At 30.2% G+C, this 23,730-nt stretch overlaps 3 protein-coding genes across 3 annotated transcripts; all 3 read left to right on the top strand.

Annotated features, from left to right (window-relative positions):
* Positions 1-5,703: 5,703 nt before the first annotated feature.
* On the top strand, positions 5,704-10,139 carry Bm12685 (Uncharacterized protein; the record flags this gene model as incomplete). Its single annotated transcript, XM_001899874.2, has 16 exons — positions 5,704-5,721; positions 6,002-6,115; positions 6,556-6,650; positions 6,863-6,974; positions 7,143-7,241; positions 7,338-7,492; positions 7,615-7,678; positions 7,925-8,053; positions 8,139-8,198; positions 8,279-8,415; positions 8,543-8,669; positions 8,756-8,948; positions 9,109-9,229; positions 9,337-9,418; positions 9,634-9,747; positions 10,095-10,139. The coding sequence occupies 16 exons, from the start codon at positions 5,704-5,706 to the stop codon at positions 10,137-10,139; spliced, it is 1,665 nt and encodes a 554-aa protein (XP_001899909.2).
* A 574-nt stretch (positions 10,140-10,713) lies between these two features.
* Bma-rnh-2 (Uncharacterized protein) lies at positions 10,714-12,910 on the top strand (the record flags this gene model as incomplete). The annotated part of the gene is made up of 7 exons (XM_043078580.1): positions 10,714-10,906; positions 11,138-11,217; positions 11,511-11,660; positions 11,813-11,950; positions 12,255-12,345; positions 12,407-12,530; positions 12,772-12,910. 7 exons carry the CDS (start codon positions 10,714-10,716, stop codon positions 12,908-12,910), a joined length of 915 nt encoding a protein of 304 aa, XP_042934514.1.
* Positions 12,911-14,270: 1,360 nt separating this feature from the next.
* Positions 14,271-18,629, top strand: Bm5781 (Uncharacterized protein; the record flags this gene model as incomplete). Its single annotated transcript, XM_043078581.1, has 12 exons — positions 14,271-14,360; positions 14,523-14,672; positions 14,886-14,984; positions 15,295-15,426; positions 15,612-15,744; positions 16,029-16,099; positions 16,237-16,377; positions 16,487-16,635; positions 16,776-16,911; positions 17,259-17,407; positions 17,548-17,707; positions 18,375-18,629. The coding sequence occupies 12 exons, from the start codon at positions 14,271-14,273 to the stop codon at positions 18,627-18,629; spliced, it is 1,665 nt and encodes a 554-aa protein (XP_042934515.1).
* Between the last annotated feature and the right edge of the window lie 5,101 nt (positions 18,630-23,730).

Consider the following 23,730-nt stretch of genomic DNA (forward strand, 5'->3'; position numbering starts at 1 on the left):
TTGATGACGATTAAAAATGCCTGTGTATTAATGCCCTAGTTTCTAAGAATATACCTGAAAATTAAAATGGATAAAAGAGAAACAATAAAATGTCTGTCATGTGAAAGAAAATGAATGCTTAACAAAAATAAACCAATTTTATGGGAATATTTTAGTATATTTATAAGACTTACTTTGACTATCAGACTTACCAGCAAGTAATAAATCACAAAATTGCCCTTGAAGGATTGTCATTAATAAGAGGTTCATACGGCAGCATTTTTTTTTTTCCTTTTTTTGCTAAACGATTATTATGATGGAACAATAAATTATGCATGTATCTTATCTAAAATTTCTGGAATATATCATTTAACGAAAAGCTATTAAAAATTTGAATATGTTCAATTCATTTGCAGATTCCCGAATAAATGTGTAATTACTGAAGTGAAATTGCTTAAATGTGTTCTCAATTCGATACAGCAATAGTGGTTTAGGTTTCTCAACCAATATTCAAAAACCGTTTCACACTTAATTCATCTATTTATTAAGCCTCCAGCGATAATATTATTTAGAGTGGTAACTTCCAAAAAAAGAAACACAAGGATCATCCTTGTTTTAGGATATGAATGTTTACAATGCTTCTTATTAGTATGAGCAATGAGAATAGAATGGGTAATCGAGGGAATTTTTCTTAGAAGCAAATTGTTCGCTTCGTCGAATGATTTGCATTTTCCGCAGTCTTTTAGACAGTTGTACTGAATGACAATATTTAATCTAAAGAAATTTCAAAACTAATAAACGATTAAATAGTAACGACTTGAATTTTTTATTTTTAGAGAAGAGAGAAATATGACTGAGAACCATTAACATTTTACTTTCTGAAACTGAAAAATTTATAGAGAAAAAGATTTGATGGCTTTTATAATGAGGAAATTAAAGTTCCTTTGTATAAAACAGAAGAAAAAATTGATCAAGCAGAAAAAGACTGGTTTATTTTTTTCGACCAATAAGACACAGGATAAATTTTCATAGATTTAAATTATTTCACACATATATATATAGTCAACCGAATATTTTCTGGATTTAGTTTCTGTTTAGTGATCAGCAAGAGGGAGTTAACTGGAATTATAAGGAATAGAGAAACTTACTCCTTTCATTTTAGTGATAGAATCGTGAGGAATAAAAACTAAAAAATCTAAAATAAAAAGAAAAAAATCTCCAAACCACTTTTCTTTTTCTTTTTTTTTTTTTTTTTTTTTGTTTAGCTCTAAAATTTCAGGAACTGACAAAAACTTCTTTCAACAAATCCGTTTTAAGCTAAATAAACTTTTATAAAATTATTATGAATATATATATATATATAATTGGATATGCTTTTAGCATAATTAAATTTAAATGCATTGACTCATTTTGAATTGCATTTTTACAGTGCAAGCAAACTATTCAGTTTACTCTTGAAATGCTAATCAAATAGCACAGCCAGTTTTAATGACAACATTATGTAGAACAAACGTTTGGAAGCTCAATAACTTAAACATATATAATTTAATGAGAACTAATAATCTGAAATCAAATAAAGACTACTGATTACGGCAATTATGCTGTGTTCGCTTTTGTGATCTTCAAGCATGTGACATAAAATTAAACAATGGAAGTAATAACGAAAATATGGAAGAAGTACAAATATTTCCAAATAAAAATGATTTATAGAAAAAGATGAGAGAAGATACTGAAGGATTATGTAAGATACTGAATTAAGAAGTCTTAAAGTTGAAAGATAGCATTATCGGTGCGGCAATTAAGCCATAAAATCTCAAGACCAAAATTTAAAACATAATAAAACTTAGACCATCATTACTTAAGTCATTACTTAAAGTTGAAAATTAGTATTATTGGTATAGTAATTAAATCATAAAATCTGAAGACCAAAATTTTAAAACTTTATCATATTCTATGCTTAATAGAATTACTTAATGACAGGTGTGGATTATACCAGAAATATAATGAAAGAATAAAATCAAGCTGCTGCTATAATATTTCTTACTTATGTGGAATATTGGATATGAAATAATTTATGAAAGAATAAAAGAGGGAAGTGGTTGCGAAGTGACAATAGAGTTAACACTGCTTTCGATTTCCACAAGACATAAGAATAACACATAGTGAATTAGATACCACTGGATTTGCGATTTAGTAATCAATGGATTAACGATGGTACGTATACGTTATAAAGTTTTAAAACCAAGATTCAAAATTTAATAAAATTTAAATTATTACTAGCAGTCACAAAGTAATCATTCATTACTAAGATTTGGTACTCGAAGTTCAAAAAAGAATAGCTATTCACGACGGTAGAGGCTAACAACCTTGTCAAATTATAAAGGAATTATAAAATAACAGAATAACAAAGTGAAAAAGCGGAGAATGATCGTACTAAAAATCAAATATATATTAAAAAATTATGGTACTTCATTGCTAAATTTTTGCCCATTTAAAATATTTGCGAAGAATAAACGTTTTTAGTAATCAAATTGAATGAAGAAAAAAGAGCAACGAACCATCAAATTGATCAAAAAACTGATAGAGAAGAAAAGTGGAAATGTGGCATGTCTGGCTTTTGATCATTTCTTTTCACTATAATCGAGCCTGAAAATGAAATACAAATTGAGTTTCAATCTTCATTCACGCTATTGCTAGAAATAGCATTTTGCTTCAAGTGTGGAAGGCTGCATTTACTCATATTGTGCTAACAGCTGCTGTTTATTTGCAAGGCAAAAGGTTTGATGGCGACATATATAACAAAATCGAGCTCTTAGGATAAATTATTGACATAGCTTGAAAATATACTTTTGTTATTTTAATCAAGAAATGAAATCATTTATTGCTACATAAGATGGATGAAAATTTTTTCGACTAATTGATTTTCAGCTAATTGAAAGGTTTTGTTTGAAATGTCTTAGGAGGTGTTTCAGGATATTTCAGGGTAGTTGTCACATGGCTTCAACTTCCTATTTGAACAATTGAATTGTAAATTCAAGCGGCTGATCCGCGGGACGATATTTATCAAACTGGAATGAATGAAATTTAACCAATATTCAAAATATTTCAGGCTATATAAGAAGCACTAATAGAAATCTATTGACACTTAAGATCAAAATAAAAAGGGGGGAAAATTTTGGACATCAAGCTGATCACTGATTATAGCCTTTTGTTACTTTATGAAATTATACATACATATATATCTATCTTCAATAGTCAATAATACTCTCGAATGAATAAACTAAGGTCGTAGAAATCACCTTTAATTGGGCACGAATGAATTCATTTCAATAAGACCGAAATGATGAACTATAGTAATAAGCATTATTATTGTCGTTTGTCGTTTTAATTTTGTTCTTGTTTATTAATCATTATAGAAGAACACTGAAGTTTTCATCAACAAATACCCGAATGAAAATAAGAAATGATTAACATAATTATTTCATTTTCTTATTGCATTTATTGCTTTTCCTTTCAATTACCTTTACAGACGAGAGCACATTATGGTCCAAAAAATGTTAAGGTTGACTGGAAACGGCCATTTGTGAAAATTGATATGGGGCACCAATTTTTCTCTAACAATTAAGTACAACGAAAGGATAGCTGTTTTGAAAGATCAGATAAAAAAGTTTTTTTTCAAAATGATCTTAATTGCAAAAGATTAATAAACAGTTGAATATAAGAAATATACCAGCCTGAAAGATTTTTTGGCTCATATACTATCACATATAGAATCCAATTCGAGAATATTTGGACAGCGAATATTTTATACATAAGAAAGGATACTACACTTCGGTGAAGCGAAGTGCAATATAAACCTTCATAAAAGAAACTCGAGAAGAAGTAATTGAATATTTAACACTTGACACTATGGCAATGTGTAGACAACCAATTTAAAAACAAAAAATCTCAAAAGCTGGGACAGGAAAGTAGGAGTGATTAAAATCAAAAAATGATGAACAAAAATAAATGTCCCGCTTTTAAGTGAATAAGTTTAACAAATTTTATTTTTGCAATGATCAAATATGATAGCACAAGATTCTACATATAAGAATAATTCTTTAAAAAGCTGATCAAAGATTTGCTTTTGATTGAAACTATCTGAAAATGTTTCAAATTTCAATAGCAAGGCAGAATTGTAGAAGGCAACAATCGTGACTCACAATTATAAGCCTTCAGTAGAAAGTAGAATTACTAAGCATTATTAGTAGACAAAGATTTAATAAATCTTACATTGCTTTCCTTTTGACTACGAACTAATTAATAGATTGACCGATTAAAAATTGCATCAAATTGACTAACTGATGTTGTATGACACAGATGTAATAATCTAAGCTTCATGTTAACTTCAGTTTTAATTAACTTCTCAACATAATTATTTATTTAATGATTTATACTTTTGATTCTTATTGATGTGTTGAATTAGAACATTAAAATTCCTCTTTATAGTATAGCAGATATTACATACATAAAATTTAATAGTAGTTTCTTCTCTGCTTATTGAGAACATGTAATAATAAGTACGTTCTTAAATGAATATTTCTTTCGAATTCAGCGATTAGAATATTAAAATTCCTTTTTATTATCAAAACAGCATAAGCTGATTATGATAATTACATTTGCTGAGAAAAAGTGAACCACTGACTAATACTACTGCTTGATGGTTAGACATTTTACTATCCTGACTATTTCATCCATCTATAAGAAGTATTATTAGAGAAAGTAATAACTAAACATTAACATTTAATACTAAGTAATCTGTCTCCAATCGTTATTACACATTTACTATTTGGAAATGATTATTTTGTAAATGAGCTTAAATAGAAGAAATTGATAAGAAAAGACTGTGGAACAAATTTGCATTATTATCTTGCAACCGTGACATGATATCATTTTTTCTTTCATTTCAGATTAGTTAGTATCTGAGAGAAGAAAATTCTTCCATTAAATGAAGCAAGGGATGACAGTCACAACAAATCCTCAAGAATTTTGCTTTGTTTGCATTTAGTTTTCAAGATGGAAGCCGCAGATGTTAGGACTGAATGGAAAACGGTGACATCAATATTTCAAACTTCATCTCTTATCCGTGCAGGTGTCGTTGCATCAGTTGTAATAACAGAAATTGATCAGATGCTGATGATCTGTTTTCCTTCAATTTCTGCTTGATACGAATAATTCATTTCGAATTGACTGGAGTAATTCTGGCACATGGATACACTTAACTGTGCATCTTAAGCTCAGCTCCCGTTTTTCTTGTTTCAGAATGTTGCAAACTTTTGAAGTGAACCTTAATTTCTTGCCGTCAACGATCTATTCACATGGCTGAAAAGTAAAGCTATAAAAGTCAATCCTACTAGAAATCAAATCCATCCTACCAGAAAACCCTTCGTATCACTCGGAAAATAATAGCAGTTATTGGAGGTAATTTGAAATCAGAAGTGAGAGAGGACCGCGTTAAAAGTGATGAGATAGAAATGAAATGTTTGTTGCTGAATGTATAATCTCTTCCGCTTGTTGGGCTTAGTTGGAGTGGAGTGGTCGACATGGAACCTAATTTTAATCTTACCTGTTGCGTTGTTCCAGCTTGTTTTGAATACTCCTTAGTACATGCAGTGTATTTCAGATTCTCTGCTTTATTTATTGTAAAGATTACATCTCATTAACTGCGAAAATTAGTGATTTCAAATGACACCTGTTAGAGAAGTATGTCCATTATTTCTATCTACGTAATCTAAACCCATTCAGCTGTTTTTCTTTTCTTGTTGTCGTTTCAGTTTAGTAGACATATGTAGTAAATTGAACCATAAATTTGAATCACCTTAAAGGAAACTATAAAAGAGGACCCAGTGCTACCTGTCTTCTTATCTCAAACCTGATCTTTAAGAAATAGTTTAAAGATTCGAGCATTTAATCGTGTTAGACTGAATTCAGGTTGATACATGGGTAAACAAATCATTAAACAATTGACGGTTTTAAATTATAGTTTGATATACGTGAGGATGAAGAACAGCTGCTAAAGTTGCAAGATATCATTGATTTACTCGTTGCCGCCGGCTATTTTCGGGCTCGCATCAAATCACTTCCTCATTTCGATAAGGTTTGTGGAATTTGGTTTTTTGACATTACATTTTAAAATCACCTTAAAGCTAGGAATATAACTTTAATTATCCTTTTGACCACACTAATTTTTATTAAATTCCAAAATTTTCAAAACTATTTTATATTTGTGGAAAGACCAAATATTTTATATTTATTACAGTTAGTTAGTTAGTCCTTTTTTGAAAGCTTCTAGTTTTGTAAGAATTCTCGAACCTTAATAATCAGTCAACCTTCCAACGATTTAAAATTTCTATAAATCAACGAAAGAAATAAGTTTTAGAAATCACTTTTCATTGCATGATTAGAGCGTTTCCATTGTGCTTCAAAAACCATTATAGGATTTCTTAGTCTGAATTTTTTGGACTTATTGAAAATAATTGAAGTGAAAGCAAGACAACTAAACTTCCAGAAAAGATTGGAAAAAGATTGAAATTGCAGGTGATCGGTGGAATAGTGTGGTGTATAACGTCATGCAACCATGTAGTTGATATTGATCTGTTTTACTGCGAAAATGCAACCATTGGTCAGAAGATGTTAGTATTACTATTGCTGTATCGAACTGAGGAGCGCATCTAGGCAATTTCACTTCAATAATTACACATTTACAATGATGGAGCAAAAATAACCGTTTATTATGACGGACGAAAATCAATTTTTTAAAGTTAAGAAATATAGAACATTTATTAAGGAAAGGTACATCTTAATAGGATCACCAAATTCTCTTCTAAATTTAATTTTCTTTCAGAGCTTTAACTGAAAAAGTGGTGGAAGTGTTACCTCAGTTAAAATGTCCTTATACCATTGAACCATATCAAATTCAAGGCCTTGATTATATTCATATCTTCCCTGTTGTTCAGGTAGATCTCTTGACTTTTGCATCAGTAGATCAAATCACAATTTTATAAAAAATTAAAAACTCGACAAAATATTGGCAGCGGTGCAAGAAAGAACTGGAATTCGTTATTTTGATAACAAATGAATACTCATTTCACTTTTTGGAAGTTAATTAGACCTAGATTATTCAGTGGCTTGTTAGGGAAGCTGTTCGTTCGAAAGAGCAGTATGGTGATAGTATACGAAGTCATGCTATATATCAGTTCGCTCAACGATTCCGTTTTTCAAAGGTCGTGTTCTATTTTTCTCCCTAAAAATTTCTTTCTGAAATAATTTTCAAGCAGTTTACTTGTTGAAGTTTGCATTTTTCATGTGTAAGCTTTCAGGATAAATATATGGAGAAACAAAGAAATATTTTTTTAAACAACTGTAGTAATGTGAAAGCGAAATGTCCACCCCAACGCATTTATAAACGGAAGGGCGATGTTAAACCACCGGATTTGCGTACCGATATTCGTTGCACTTTATTGGAATATGGCTGGTTCGTTTTATTATTTCGATAAAGACAAATCAGTATGGTGATGGAACAAAAGCCTTTTTAAAGTTATATTTTGACAGTGTTAATATCATGCGTTGATAGTTTTAATGGGTGAAATAATGCAGGAGAGATGTCTGTGATACATCAGTTCAGGAAAGTACTAAATGGTCCAAAGGAGATGAAAATATGGTAAGACTGAAGATGAATCATCAGTTTATTAACATGTTGAGCTACTTAAAAAACTGTTATTATTGAGTTACGCTTGAAGGAAATGTTAGGAATTTTACTTTTATGGAATTAATTCAAATAAGTTAAATAGTTGTTATTGGTGTCCTAGCATAACTGCGATACCTATGAGGATCTACACTATGGTAACAGTCGAATGACTTTTTTTATTTACGTAACAGATAAAAATCTAATAGTATGGAATTCCAGAAAATTGATCAACTTCTCATGCAATTATCACATACTCAAATTCATCCAACGAATCAACGTCTATCATCGAAAACACTGACTCAGATCATTGATGTGTCAGACTTCGATGCTGATGGTTTAAAAGAGGAGGTGATTTATAAAGCTTAATATATCAAACTCTTATTTTTATAGTTATATCTCTTATTTGAATTTCTCCTATCAAATATATTTTTAGATCAGTTTTGTTCAACGATATCAGCGAAGGACGTCTGTAGTAGAAAAAGAATTAATGGAAGTTAGTTTTCTACTGCTTTCTGTTAGCGAGATTAGGCTGATTGTCCGTTTCTTAACAAATGATTATTGTTGTTTTTTTAGCTCAAAGAAGAAGATAGACTTTTGGATGATTCGTTAAAAATTCTCCAAGAGAACAAGGAGGCTCAACTGCGAGAGATGGATGAAATCGACGGGAGAATTGCAGAATTTGAACAACTGGTTAACAATAGTGGTGTGGAGTAGGATACAGATTTTTAAATTTGTTGTGTTTATCAGCTACCACTTTTTCAAATTCCTTTTTCTCTTTACATCACATTTCTGAATTATTTACAGTCGTTGTCAGTTTTTATATAGATTTCTTTTCAGAACTGTAGAGAAGCTGAAACACCTGTTGATTGAACATGATGAGATTTATAAGCGAGAAATGGATTTCAAAGTAAACTGTCGAAATGAACTACGGGAATTGGATGGAGTCCTTCAACAACTGAAAAGAGTAAGGCCTACGGAAGGAGAAATAAATTTTTTTGAAAATTTAGCTAGTAGTTTAAATATCTTTTTATAAACTAAAGTTATTTCCAGAATGTGCTAAAGGATGATAGCGACTCGGTACGAAATGCAAGCCTGGAAGCGAATCAACATCTAATAAATGTTCGGTTAGAGTTAGCAGATTTAAATCGACAGATTGCAGTACAGCAACGCCTGCTCGATAACGTTCCAGCTCAAATTGAAATCAGCCAGTATCAGCGTAGAATTATCGAGCTTTACAATCAAAGTTTGTTGTTTGAGATGAGTCGTAAAAGTTATTTTGGAGAAATGGACTTTCATAACCGCTTTTATCCCTCAGCTGAATGTTTTTATGCTTAACGAATTTTTATGATGTACTATGATTTTTTTTTCCAAATATTTCTTGCGAAAGATTTTCAAAATCATAGTGGCAAGTAAACATCGAGAAACGAAGCAGTTTTATATTTTACATAATACTTTGGTTGATATCAAAACGTTTATGAAAAAAGAAGTTGACATGCTGAACAATATCGACGACATCCAAGACTTGTAATCTTTTTATTTTTTGCTGTTCATTTATAAATTTCTCATTCAGAGATAAGGTATTCATAAGCATCATTGTCAGTATTATTAATGAGCTAATTTATACATTGTAGGGCATCAAAGCAAAGCTACAAAGACTCATTTGTTGAGAATTTGCAGAAAATACTGAAAGGTGTTGATGCTGCTCTTGATAAGGTTTGCTACACTATCTAGAATAGTTTCATGTGCTGAATTTATGCGTTTATACTTATTCAAAATCTTGTAACTATAGATAAAGTTCTGTAAAGGAAATATTTATGATAGGACTTATGTTTGCATTTATGTTTAAAATAGGTTGATTTTAAGCCGTTCTTTTAATTTTTCAAGGTTTTATTAATTTCGTTATTTACCTACAGCTAATATTTCCATAGATATCAACGAAGCAAAATGAACTGCAAGCAAAAAGGGACAAATTATATGAAGAGTATCAGTACTTGTTGGAAAAAGAACGTTTGTATTACAAAACAGTTGATGATTTCAAAAATGTTAGTTCCAAAGTTTCATAACCATTATAGTAAGTTGCATTTAGTCTGAAGGTTGAGGTAAAGAAAAGTATCAAGAAATTGGAACGCTGTTTCTAGTACTCTTTTTGGCTGTAACATTAATGTAAGCTAACTGGTCTGGGATATTAGTGGGGTTATATCTGAAATTTCTCATATTTTCCTGTTCCAGTAATTTAGTAGTTCTTCTTACCTTAGAGTTTTATTCTCCCATTGCTAGAATCTTTTAGTCTTCACAATGAAAATATTTTTGGATTGAATTTTTATGCTGCTGAAAAGAATTATTTAATTTTTGCTTATTTGTCCAGCTTCTCATTTCTTTGTGTTTGCAGGCTTGCCATGAAAATGAGGAACTAAGGCGGAGAATAGAAGGTTAACATCTGATATAAATGCAATTGATATAATTTAGAATGATTTTTTTAAATTTGTATTCTCTTCAATCTAAAACTTAAAATTTAAATTCAACACGGGATCTGTAAAATTAACGACGTTTATAGATTATTCTAATCTTTGCAGTGGTTGTGAAGTTTTGTATATCGTTTTTCTCATCATTAATAAATTGTTCTTATTTTAATGTACGTTTTTTATCGTTTGAAGCTATCGTCATTCATCTTGATACTTTTCTAGAAATGTGAAGTAAGAAATACTTTTTTTCAGTTGTTTCACATTTTGGATCTCTAGGAAATAGTTTTGCTTGAAGTATGTTGAAATTATTAAGATATTTCACATCTCAAATTTGGCTGGCAGGGATAGTAGTTAGCGACTGCTGAGCACCGGTGTAAGATTGGGGAATTAAGAGTCGTTCCGTGATAGGAAGGTAGTGTGAGATATTCAGGTAGAGATATTTGCTCTTATATTTTAGAAATGCATGCTTTATTATGTGAAGGATCGGATTCAGTAAATTCTCGTGGTTTCACAAGTTTCGTCGTCATCTAGGACATTTTTGAGGAGATGACCTCTGCGCAAATTAAACCAACAGTTATCGAGGCAGTTACGGAATTCAGTGATAATTTCAAGGATTTCGGTTCAAGCATGCCCTGTGCAATTGGCATTGATGAAGCTGGACGTGGACCAGTTCTTGGGCCGATGGTCTACACATGCGCTGTTACACTGGTAAATAATGAAAATATGTTGACCAAGATAGGTTTGTTTGTTTCATATGTTTTATTGTTCTATTGTATGAAGTTTTCTACTCTGTGCAAGCTTTAAATTTTGGCCAGTTCTGCATAATACTACACTTACTAGGATATCACGCAGTTTAATAACTTTTCTTTAGAAATTGTTGCAGATTTCCTATCATGCGATTATAAGCTCTTGATGATGACTTCTCATTTTTTTAATTCCACAGTCTGTTCTAAAGTCATCTTTATCATAGGGGTTGACGATTCAAAAGTTCTAACAGAGGCAAAACGTGAAGAAATTTTTGAAAGAATGAAGGGAAGCAATATGTCGGAGGTTATATTTCTCTTTGTTTCATGTTCTTCCTGGAATTCTTTATTTTCACTCACGAATTGTCTTCTTTATAGACGAATGTGATGGATTTTTTTTTAAGTTTAATAAAGTAACAATTTAAAGGAGAGATTTGGTTTGTAAAAATGTTTCCAGTGTTTAGAATGAAATTAGCAGTGGTATTATAAATTAATAAAAAGAAGTATCTACTTTTTAATGGTATCCCAAAATCACACAAAAACATTATATTTATTCAAATAGATGTATTAATAATCAGAGCAAAAGTTTTATTATTTCAGATATTTGGATATGCATGTCGTTCGGTATCGGCGCAAATGATTAGCGCTGCAATGTTAGGTCGAACAAAATATTCACTAAATAAATTGTCACATGATTGTGCGATAGAATTGCTGAAATTAGCAGTCGACAATAATATAAATGTTGTGGATGTTAGTGTGGATTTTATTTTTTTCATGAATAGCAAGTTGTAACTTATACTATCAGGAAATATAATGATAATATTATGGAATATTTTTCGGAGTATATAGGATATTCGAGTGAATAAAAGGAATTGCTTTAGTTCTGAACTAACACTTTTTAGGTTTATGTTGACACAGTTGGACCGAAAGATCCATACCAGGCTATGTTGCACAAGAAATTCCCAGACATGCAAATTATTGTATCGGAAAAAGCGGATGCTAAATTTCCAATTGTCAGTGCTGCTTCAGTTATTGCAAAAGTAATCTTCCTGTCTTATCCCAGCAATTGAAGTTTTAGTTTGGTTCAAGACTATTTTAGTGATTTTTGGTTGATTAAAATTTTTGCGTATTTTTTCTTATTTTTAGTTTAAAACTTCTTAAATATTCTTATAGTGATTCGCTCCATCCTGTTATTCCTATTTAAATATATTTTAAACATTCGACATATCATTTTGATTTGTAGCAGTTTTTCATAGTCGTTAATTTATTTTTTCTAACGGCAGATTCTTTTACTTGAATTGCTTCTGTGGACAGCTCATTTTTGATTATTCTAATTTATTTTAGGTTAAGCGTGACAGAGCTTTACGAAACTGGACGTTTCCGGAGGGTATTGTCAACGTGCCGCCAGGAGGATATGGAAGTGGTTATCCTGGAGGTGTAGTTTTTGTAGCGCATGTGGCTTATTTTCTTAGCACTCATGAACGACTTTGATTTAGATCCAAATACAAAGAATTTTTTGTTGAATGCAGTTGATCAAGTGTTTGGATACCCAAATTTGGTGCGATTCAGTTGGAAGACAGCCGAAGTTTTGTTACAAAGAAAGGCAGTGATGTGTAAATGGTATTCATTTGCATTTCTGCGTATTTTCATCCACTTTTCAATGTATTAAGTATAACGATTCGATAATGAAGACACAATTTGAGAGAAATTTCAACATAGTGAAAATTTTGATACAGTTATATTATGGTGTTATGGCAATCGAAAAGCTTTTTCCTTTAAAAGTTAGCAAGAGTAAACATTTCATGTGATGTTTGGAAGTAAATAAGTTTTTGAAAACTAATGCATTTATTTTTGATTTCAGGAGAAATGCAGAAAATGCACCCGGCAGCACTATAACATCGTTCTTTAAACCATATTCTAGTGGAAAGAAATATTCAATGAAAAGTCGATTTTTCGCCGATCGTTATCTTTCAAATATATCAAAATGTTCAGATTTTTAGTGTGGATACAAAATTTATAACATGCTAGGTTTTTCTCAGCAAGACTTCCCTCACATTAATTTTTATTTTAAGGATTATCATGGGCTATTGCTTTATGCCTTTTTTTTTTTCAATTCAAAAATTTCGTCTAGAGTTCAACATGTGTGTCGTTGTTTGCGTTTTTATCTATAGGCTCATTTATGTGTTCATCCTGTTTTGCGCTTGTTTACCGTTTGTTTAAACTGTATCACTAATGTTATAGGTATTTTTACTGTCACTGACATTAAACATTGGCATTTATATATGTCTTAGTTGCTGCTCGGCAATTCTCATTATGCTGAGTTATTATTTCAGCATCTAATAATTGCTGGGTTTTGAGACAAGTATTTGAAAATAATCTTCCATAGCAAAATTTGGTTACAAGAACGGGGATTCTCTATAAAATACCCATATTGGTTTCCATATACACTAATGTTATGGACTACCATAATTTTGATGCTTAAAATTTTCTTTTCTGTCATATTCTTTATGATTGTATATTATTGACGATAAACGAAAAGAATTCTTATTTCAGCTATTTAATTAAGTGTTATCATGTTACAAGAAAAAGATGAGTATTCTTTATCAATCTTTTCATCAAGTTTGTACTGTTTGCTCAAAATAGGATGTTATCAATTACTCTGCACAAATGTGGAGCCTTTGACAGTAATTAGGAAAACATTACTATTATTCAGCAAAGAGACAAGCAGTTTCAACTTTTTATATTTAACATGCCTTCTGAGTCGTGTATGTCGTGAACTTGTTGATCGGAATATCAAAGGTACAAGACTCAAATGAATTTAAGTGGTAGATTGCGGAGGAGGGCTTTGCTCAGATACTGCCTCATAAACCCGTAGAAATGTTCCATTCTCTACCATCGCTTGATTTTCGGCATCATGTGTGCTTCATCCTCAAATGGCGTCTCCTTGGCAGCCAGTCAGTCTTGTGCATTTTACTTTGTTTCATTTTCTAAATTGAAATTCGTATGGAAACTCATTGGATATCTTCGAGATGTTATTTTTTTTTCAATTGTCTACTGCTTTTTCGTTCTCTGACTTTGCAATCTTTAGAAATTTACTTCTTTTGCCCTCTTCTCTGAACAATTATTGTGATGTGAGGATCAGAGTTTCCCATTCTTAATTCCATCGATGAAAAGAAATGGAAGTAATTTTCTCCACTAGGATTCTTCACCAATAATTTAAAAATATGTTTTGTGCAAAATAGCACCAACCATTCAATAATTTTAAATTCTGGAAATTTCAGACTTGTACTGTTATCTAAGAAAGAAACTTGAAATATGTTCAAGTTATCTTTGACAAGCGTGGCCACAATAATCTTTGTTATGTATATTGCCCATTCGATGCACTCAATATATACATTATTTCATCCACCATTATGCAAGCAAAATCAAGATGACAAGGAATGCTTAATTGTTAGTTTCGTTGTCTTTCTTTCCTCTTTGCCGTTATTTGATGAATGGCATTTTCGAAGGACTGAACAAGAAGGAAAGATTGCTTTTCAAATAGATTGGAAAGGAAATGAAAAAGATAGAGGAAAAAGGAAATTATTTCTAGGCTTACGTAATTTATTCCAGCCTATGATCCAAAGGGATGCAGTGAGTGCTGAGTGGCCGCCGCTACAGTTTCGTATTTATGCATCCGTGAATTCTCGTGCCAAAGAAAATTATGGAAAAATCATTCATCAAATAGCATTTCTAGATATTGATGAAGTCATGGAAAGGGAAGTAAGTTTTGAGCTTCTTAAAGATCTAAATTATTGCACGTTTTAAATTTTAGTAATTACGTGAAACAGCAGCTGTTATGTAGGACTTGCTCAATTTTGCTTTTTCTTTAGTGATTCTGCTTTTTCTGCTATTACTGACAGTTTATTAAAATATTTTCCATCTTCCGATGCAGTATATTCATTTCAGTTCTTTCAATAATAGTTTTCATGTTAGGTACATGTGGATCTTCCAGAACACACACGTAACAATGGTTCATTATATTTGCACTGCTTTTTGCTACCAGCCGAACATAAGCATCAGGATCCCTACCAAGTATATAGCATATTGTTACAAATGTGTTTACTTGTCTTGAATTGAATTATGATTATTAGTATTAGTTTTACTTTAATAGTGCAGCTTAACGAATACAAAATGATTGTTTTGTATATGTAAGACTTAACGTTCCTTTTCTCAGTTCAGTTCAGTGCTTATTAATCGATGATTTTGAATTACAAATAATATGTTTGCCTCTATTTTAGTGTAAGTGTATGTATGTTAAGTGACTAAATTTAGTTTTCTAGATAGAGAATTTACATGTTAGATACAAAAGATGTCTGCATGTTGAGACTCTACTATTTTACAGTCATCTTGGCAAATAATACAAACAGTTCGTGTAACAACATATCAAATTCCCCAAGCAGAAACATTTCGATTGATTGCAGAAGCTGATGAAAAACGAAAGAGAAATAAAGAAGCTAGTAGATCTATAGATCAGGTGTCAACTTTTTTTCTTTGGATTCTATCAGTGGTTTCCTATGAGGGTGAAACCAAATGAATTTACGAAAATGCTTCAGGAATTTTCTGTTCAACGAAAAACTTTATTGGAATTTTAAGCGATTTAATTTTATTTGTTCGCTATATTCTACAAAAATTAAAGAATGAAAGTTTTATTGTGTTCAGTTACGTGAAGAAGGAACACCAGTCACACATTTTCGTAGCAAACTACCACTAACGATTGTGGCTGAATCGCTTAAATTTGATTTACATGCCCTTCCTGGTGAAATCTATCACCATATGCAGTTTTTCCACAAGGGTATTTCTTAATTAAAATCTTCAGTTATCAAAAATTTTTTCATGTACTGATTTAGTATCGATGTAATTTGTGTTTCAAATAACGGAAATTTTATTCATAATGATATATTGTTTAGTTGGACACATAGCGCTACAGATATCACTGCGCTACAAATTGTTTCTATATAAATAATAATGGCAAGTTATTCGCCTTGTTATTTTTAATAATCGACACAGAAAATCGGATAAAGTTTCCTCTACACAAATCTATTATGTTTGAAATTTTTGAAATCAGTTATGTTTCAGAAGGTCAAACATATTATTGGCCAATATTTTATATCGATGAATTGAGTTTCCTTACCAAGGATCTCATACAGGTGGACTTCGTCTTATTTCACCTTAGCCAATTTTCTTTTCTGTATAAACGTTTTATTCAGAGTAACGAGAAAGATCTTTTTTTTTCGTTTTTTCTTTGAAGAGCTGTCATAAATTAGTCTAATAATTTATTTGTCAGATAGAACCGGAACAAAAAAGCGTCGTGATGAGGATCCAGTATCGGCCGATATCCATTGGTAAATTACGCTTGCTGATTACTGCTCAAGCGTCTCTTGCTCAACTGAAGCGAATGGGTTTTAGTGACAAAGATGTTGACGAGGTCAGCTGTCGCTATATTCTTTTATCGTAAATTTTTTTAGTGAATTTTACGAGCCCATCATGAGTTTTATAGCCTTCACTTGCTTTCAGTTATTTTGGATTCTTTATAGGTGAAGGGAATATTTGTTGACACGAATTTTTACTTTTTGGCTGTGACAATGTTTGTCGCTGCTTTGCATATGTTATTTGATGTGCTCGCATTCAAAAATGATATAACATTTTGGCGAAATCGTAGAAGTATGGTCGGTCTGTCGACGAGGTTAAGAGTTTTTTTTTTTTTAAAGATTTGACTCGACATTATATTATAGTAATGACTTTTTAACTACAAAGAACTTTTAGAATGCTATCCAAAGGAGCAACTTTAATGAAAATCTGCGGTTCTATTTTATTCATTTTCAGAACTGTTTTATGGCGTTCATTCAGTCAATCAATAATATTTATATATCTTCTTGATGAAGATACGAGCCTTCTGGTAACAATTCCTACTGCTATTGGATGTATTATTGAATACTGGAAAGTAACCAAATCTGCCAAAGTAATTAATTTTCTGTTTTCGCTTCCCAGTTGGCTGTTTTTGCTATAACTGCTAGAAATTTTGGAGGTTAAAAAAAAAGTTTGATAGATATTGAACTTTATTAAAATATTACCATTGAAATGATAAGTATCCCAAGTTGATAAGATTATGCTTTAAATTAATGAGTCTGATGAGTTAGCATATGTGATATCTTGCTTGGTTTTTTTTTTGATGAAATCACTATATGTATTTAACAAACTAATGGGAGCAAACCGTAGTGTTTGTAATCTTTCCTCTTGATTTGAATTAAAATGCTTTATTATTACAAAAACAAATACATTGTGTTAGATTTGATATATTTATTATAGATTTCAATTTATTGGTCAAAAGGCATACCACATTTCCAATTTGGGACTTCCACTGCAGCAGAAATAGAAACAGAATCATTTGACTCAGAAGCAATGAAATATCTCACTTTTCTACTTACACCGCTGTGTATAGGCGGCGCCATTTATAGGTATCACTTATGATCTGTCCTGCATCTGATCTTTCAAGTTCACTTGTTTGATTTAAGAACTCATAAACATCCAGATGATAACGTAATTAAGAACTTCAATACCAGATGTCTATTCAAATATGGAATTTAGTTTATTCCAGCCTGGCATACATCCCACATAAGTCATGGTATAGTTGGTTGGTTCAGTGCATGGCTAACGGTGTATATGCATTCGGATTTTTATTTATGCTACCGCAATTGTTTGTTAATTATCGTATGAAATCAGTTGCTCATCTTCCATGGAGAACGTTTATGTATAAGGTATGTATAAATTGTTTACGTATTTTTTCTTTTTTTTTTTTTGAATGATGGTGATAGAAAGCCTAGGTTAATAATAGCTCTAAGAATTAAATATTCAGAACCAAATTTTTGGTGGGAGCTTTGAAGGCATTTATGACAAAGTGGGTAGATAGTGGTAAAGTAACAAAAATTAGTCTATGAACATATGAACATAAGTTTAAAAGAGTATCTAAATTGAATTAGCAAATTATCTTGTGTAGCAGTTCAACTGCTTCATCTTTTCATTTACATTAAAAATATTCAAACTTTAATGAGAACTCAGTTGGACCATTTGCAATTATATTCCTTTCTTTTTTATTGATTCGTGTCCTATCACTAGTCTTTAATTTTAACTTTAAAATATCTCAAGTTCTCTACTGAAACTAATTCTTAGCTAAACATTTATTTTTTTTATTTCTACTTCTGTCTTTAATGAAAGCATGATTTATTATTGCAAACCAGTCAAATGATTATAGTTAACTTATAAGACGTTACACGACTACTAGATTGCTTATGGGTTCAAATTAAGAACTTATGGGTTTTTCAGAAACTTTCAAAGTTTTCCTCTGTTGTTGTTATACTACTTCCGTATATCTCCAAAGATCATGATTTTGGGACGTAGAACTCTAAATTAAATAATTAATTGCAGGCATTTAATACTTTCATAGATGATATGTTTGCATTTATTATCACAATGCCGACGTCTCATCGCCTTGCTTGTTTCCGGGATGATCTAGTTTTTGTCATTTATCTTTACCAACGTTATCTCTATCCGGTGGATAAATCACGCATCAACGAATTTGGCGAAAGTTTTCAAGATACTGAAATTCAGAATGTCCAAAAGTCCGGATCTTCAGCATTGCTACCATCGTCACAACCGAAAACTAAATCAAAAGCCGACTAAAAAATAAATATAATGTCTGAAGTTCAAAGAATTTTTGTTTTTTCTTTCAAATTACGTCAAGTTATTTTTCTTATCTAAGTTTCGTGCTTTTTAATATTTTTCCAATTGTTTTTTCATAAATTTTTCAGATCGTGGTGTTATGGTGCAGTCATTATTTTTCTGCAAAATTTAAACTGCAACATTCTTCAAATTCCCATTTTTATTCTGTCACTCCATTTTATAACAAATCCTTTTAGCGTTATCTCAAGATTTATTTTGGATTGAAAGATAAGTAATTGGGTGGGACTTCTTTTGGAATTTTAGAATTTGACTGTATACTTTGTTTTGCTTTTTTTTAAAAAATTTTGAGCAAAAATTGATAATCTTATGGGGACAAATTTATACTGGTACAGTGATAGTTTTGGTTGAGAAATTAACTTAAATTAGTCTTTCCTCACGCCTTGTTCTTTCTTTTTAGGTTTCCTCTTAGAATGCAGTCTAATTTCAAGAACTAAGTTCGAGTATGGATCGTATTGGCAGTTCTCGTTTTTTTTTTTTTTTTTTTTTTCTAAGCCTGGATCACACAGCTGTCTAAATCAAAATTTATAGTTGCGGATTTGTGGAGAATCATTGCTGTCTTCGTGTGAAATCCTTTTAATATAGGAAATCGGTATATATTATTAGGACTGAAATGAATGATTATTAAAGCTTTGAATAAGTTTTTCATGATGTCGAGTATCTCTGTTGTTTTAAACAAGTGATATCATTTGATATGCTTATTCATTTTACAGCGAATATCAATTCCTTGTGCATCCTAAAATGATGAAATATTACATCGGCAGCATAAAGTAGTTGCTGGATACAGAGAGATTCAATTTCATATGTTATGAAAAGTGTAATTGAAGTCGGTTATGTACCGGTATTAATGTTCTTGTAAAATAATTATAAGATTATGTGTAACGATGTATTTTTATGTCCTCTTGTAAGTTTTTGATTTCTTAAATATTAAAAAATATTATTTTTTTTTTGTTTCCTTAAATTTCATAATTAATAATTATAACTCATAAATAATTGTAAGGTTATGTGCAACGACTTATTTTCTTCCTTTCAATATTTTGTAAATATCATTTTGTCACTGGCTTCAAAAAATTTATTAATATAGACCTTTTTTAACTTATTTCAGTATTCTTATTTATGTGTATTTTTCTTCATTTTTTTAATACATAGTATGTACTAAAGATTACGTATACCCTAAGTTTTCTTCCTTAGCTTTTCTGGAAATAATTTTAGTTTAAATCAGATGCAATTGCTTACCGAAATCTGGATGGATTATATTAAATTTTATTTTTTCACTAATTTTTCCAAAATATATTTTTTCTAGGGCACACTGTAAAATGTTTAGCTGCTTTTTAATTTAACACAATATTCAGTGATTATTTTATTATGATTTAGCAGTCTAAAATCTCATTTATCAAAAAATGCCGATTTCTAATTGAAGAGCGAGCCTACGAAATGTTCTTTTTATTTGGTTTTACTATTCAATTTCTAGTCCAAATAACAATTAGTTTTTATTGTAAATCCAGATTGCCTTATTTATTTCATCTTTTGAACTTAGTATAGATAATTATCTTCTATTTTACTTGGTGTTAATTTATTCTTTGTAAACAATTATGGCTTTTGTCACTTGATTTTCTTATTTAATGACTTGTTAGCAAATATTTTCCTTATTTCATCGTCTTGTTATTTTGGATATTATATATTTAAGAATTTCAAATAAATCATTTCAATGGGGATTTGATTCAAAATATTTGAACAGAGTGACTCAAGATAGTTGCCGTTGTAATTCTTTAAAGGTGCGTCGATAGCTGTCGGGAATTAGGGAAAGTATTCTTTGTGGGTGAGTCTGCGAATTTCTATTTTCTCCAATTACATTTCTTCAAGTTTTGACTTTTCATGTGGAACGTCTGTATGGTCGGTCTTGCAGTGCACAGTTCTTTGAATTTCTATTAAAGCTAATTGAAAAGTTCAGATACTATAAAAAATGTGCAATATATAAAGCAGTGAACCTATTATTTCTAATGAGCATTGTTAAAAATACCACTTTATTTAGCAGTACTCCACAATTAGTCTGAGAATTCTAATCGCCATGCAATTGCTGATTATTGATGATACTATTGCGGTTGAAATAATACCATTTTTTTTTTATTCTATCGTTATAATTATTAAAAAGAAACCACCAGTCAGGTTTAAGTCACTTTTAATTGACTGTTAATTAGATGTTAAATTTAAAACCATTCGGGTGTTTCATTCATTAGAGACAGATTGATTTTTTATTTGAAATTTGTTCAAATAATCTCATCTTTGTAGAAAAATGGGATCAAAGTGATATTTATGAACTATAATTTTGAAACTTTACTACCATTTCGATGCTGAAAGTTCTACAACGTTTATTATTTAAACAGCAAAAATGATGTTAATTGCAAAATTGAATTCTTTTTAATTTAGTTATTTTAATGAAAATGAATTAAAATGATTAAATAATATCATCAAGTTACATTTTGTCGCCCTATCAGCGCTTCCATGGTTGGTCTTTTTTTTCATATCGTAATTATTAAAAACATGTCACCTGTAGGATTTAAGTCACTTTTAACATTATCAAACAAAGTTCATTACTGAAAAAAAGAGATTCAATATTTTAGGTGAATTCTAATCTTGCAACATTTTCATTGCGACGTTAAAAGTTTATTATTTAAGCTTCAATGTAGAATTGAAGTCTTGTAATGGAGAATTCTGGGACTATCTCTAGAATTCTTACTATATCTTTTTGCCATAGAATGCTGCTGGATTGTCTTCAGAAATCTAAATGTACGAAATTCACTATCTATAAAATTCTAAAATCTAATTCTGAGCCATTTCTAGAATTCTTAACTATCTCTTTTTGGTGCAGAATTCGGAACTATTTGTAGCTTCTGAATTTTCTCTTTATAATACGGGATTCTGGACTGTATCTTGTGGTAATATAGTAATTTAGAAGGTTTTAGCACCGTGGAAATCCAGTAAAGATTAATGGGTTGTGTTAGTACGATGAGATTTTTCACCTTGTGCACCTGAATTAAGTTGTTCCGCTCAGTTGTAGGGATGAATTACACAGCATATTACAATACCTTTATTAACAGATATAGTAGTAGTAGTAGTAATACAACAAACAGTTTATCTTCATGGAAGTAAACGAAGAATAATCGTAGAATTAAGGATCGCTAAGAAAGCAAAATGTTTTTTTTGAAGGATGAATCTTTGGTTATGTTTACATAATGTATATTTACCTGTGAAAATGGCAATGGTTTACAATATTTTGATGTACCTGTCGCATACAAAAATAGCTATGTGAACAAAAAAAGTATGTTAAGGAATATCTGATGCTACTGATTAAAAGACAGGGAATATTTGAATTGATCGACTTGCGGTATTTTAACCATTATGGACAAATATAGCTATCAACAGAAGGTGGGATTTAGTTAGTTAGATTTATTTTATAAACAAAGAAAGGGCATCAAACAAAGAAATGCTTAATGAGAAGTAAGAAATTAATTAAATGATTCTTCGTAGTGCGATTTGATGATTTTTATATGAAATTATTTTAATGCTACAATTTAGCTTGAGATTCGCGACATTCGAAATTGCAACATTGTCTGTAGGATGCGACACTGTCGATATCGCTTCTTAATTAGTCCTTTAATGCAGAAAAATCTCTCGAATTTTGTACTAAATCTTTTTAACACAGAATGTGGGTGCTTTTTTAATGCAGAATTTTGGACTATGTTAGAATACTAAACTTTTAGTTTCTAATGCAGAATTTTCGATTGTTTCTAGAATTTTGGTCTGTCTCGTCTTAATGTTCAGTTCTGGATATCTTTATAATTTTGGACTTCCCTTTTAATACTCAACTTTGGATGATCTGTTTCTAATATAGAATTTTTGTTACATCTGTAATTCTGTGATTATTATCTCTTTTTTTAATATGGAATATTGGACAAACTTTTTTATCTATATTAAAAATTTTGTATTAAAAAGAGTTTTTTTTTTTTTTTTGTATTAGAAATTTGTATTAAAATGAGTACAAAAAAATAATTCTGTTTTAAAAAGAAAAGTGCAAAATTGTAGAAATGTCCAGAAGTGGTGCATTAAAAAGATAGTACAGAATTCTAGAGATATTCCAAAATTTTGCATTATAAACAGGTAGTCCAAAATTCTGTAATAGGAACAAAGTTTCAAAATAAAAAGCAACAAACAGTATTTAATAAATTTTAATTTACTTTATTAATAACAAATATTTTGAAAGATTTCAATTCTGCAACTACAACTTTTGTAATTTGAGCAATAAACCTTATAAAAATTTAGACGTCAAAGTGACAATAAAGCTTCAAAATAAAAACTTATTAAATTATTGAATAACTTTGTTTCGTTATTCCCTAAAATTCAACTTTGTTGATAATAACATCAATCAAAAATGACTCAAATATTAAGGGTACATCTCTTAATAATTACAGCAGATTAAAAAAAAAATTGGGATCAAAATGGTGATCGAAATTGAAATCCTTCAAATTATTTATTACAGGAAAACTGAATTAAAAATGATCGAATATTTTAGTGAATCAACATTTTAATGTTACCTGTTAGCTTCAAGTGTTATTTTACCAACGAAGTTCATTTTTTGATCAAAATGAAATCGGAATTATCCAATTTAATGAATTCTGATTAGCATGTTTTCATTTGTTAAAAGTTTATTGCTTAAGACCAAAAGTAATGTAAAATATGGAATTAAAATCGCTTAAATAATTTATTAAAGAGAATTAAGATAATGTCAGTAAATCATCATTTTATCACCTGATCAGCATTTCAATGCTAACTTTCTTTAAATCCTATTGTAATTATTTTAAAAATGTCAGTTGCAAAATTTCAGTCATTTTTAAATAATATATAATCAAGTAAAATTAATTTTTAAGGAGGGATGAAATCAAGATGACCCAATAATTTTATAATTTTAATGAATTCTAATTTTGAAGATTTATTATCATTTCGAAGCCTTATTATCGAGTTAATATTTTTACAAGTTTATTGTTTG

This window comes from Brugia malayi, assembly GCF_000002995.4.
Source record: "Brugia malayi strain FR3 genome assembly, contig: Bm_v4_Chr2_contig_001, whole genome shotgun sequence".
NCBI lineage: Eukaryota > Metazoa > Nematoda > Chromadorea > Rhabditida > Onchocercidae > Brugia > Brugia malayi.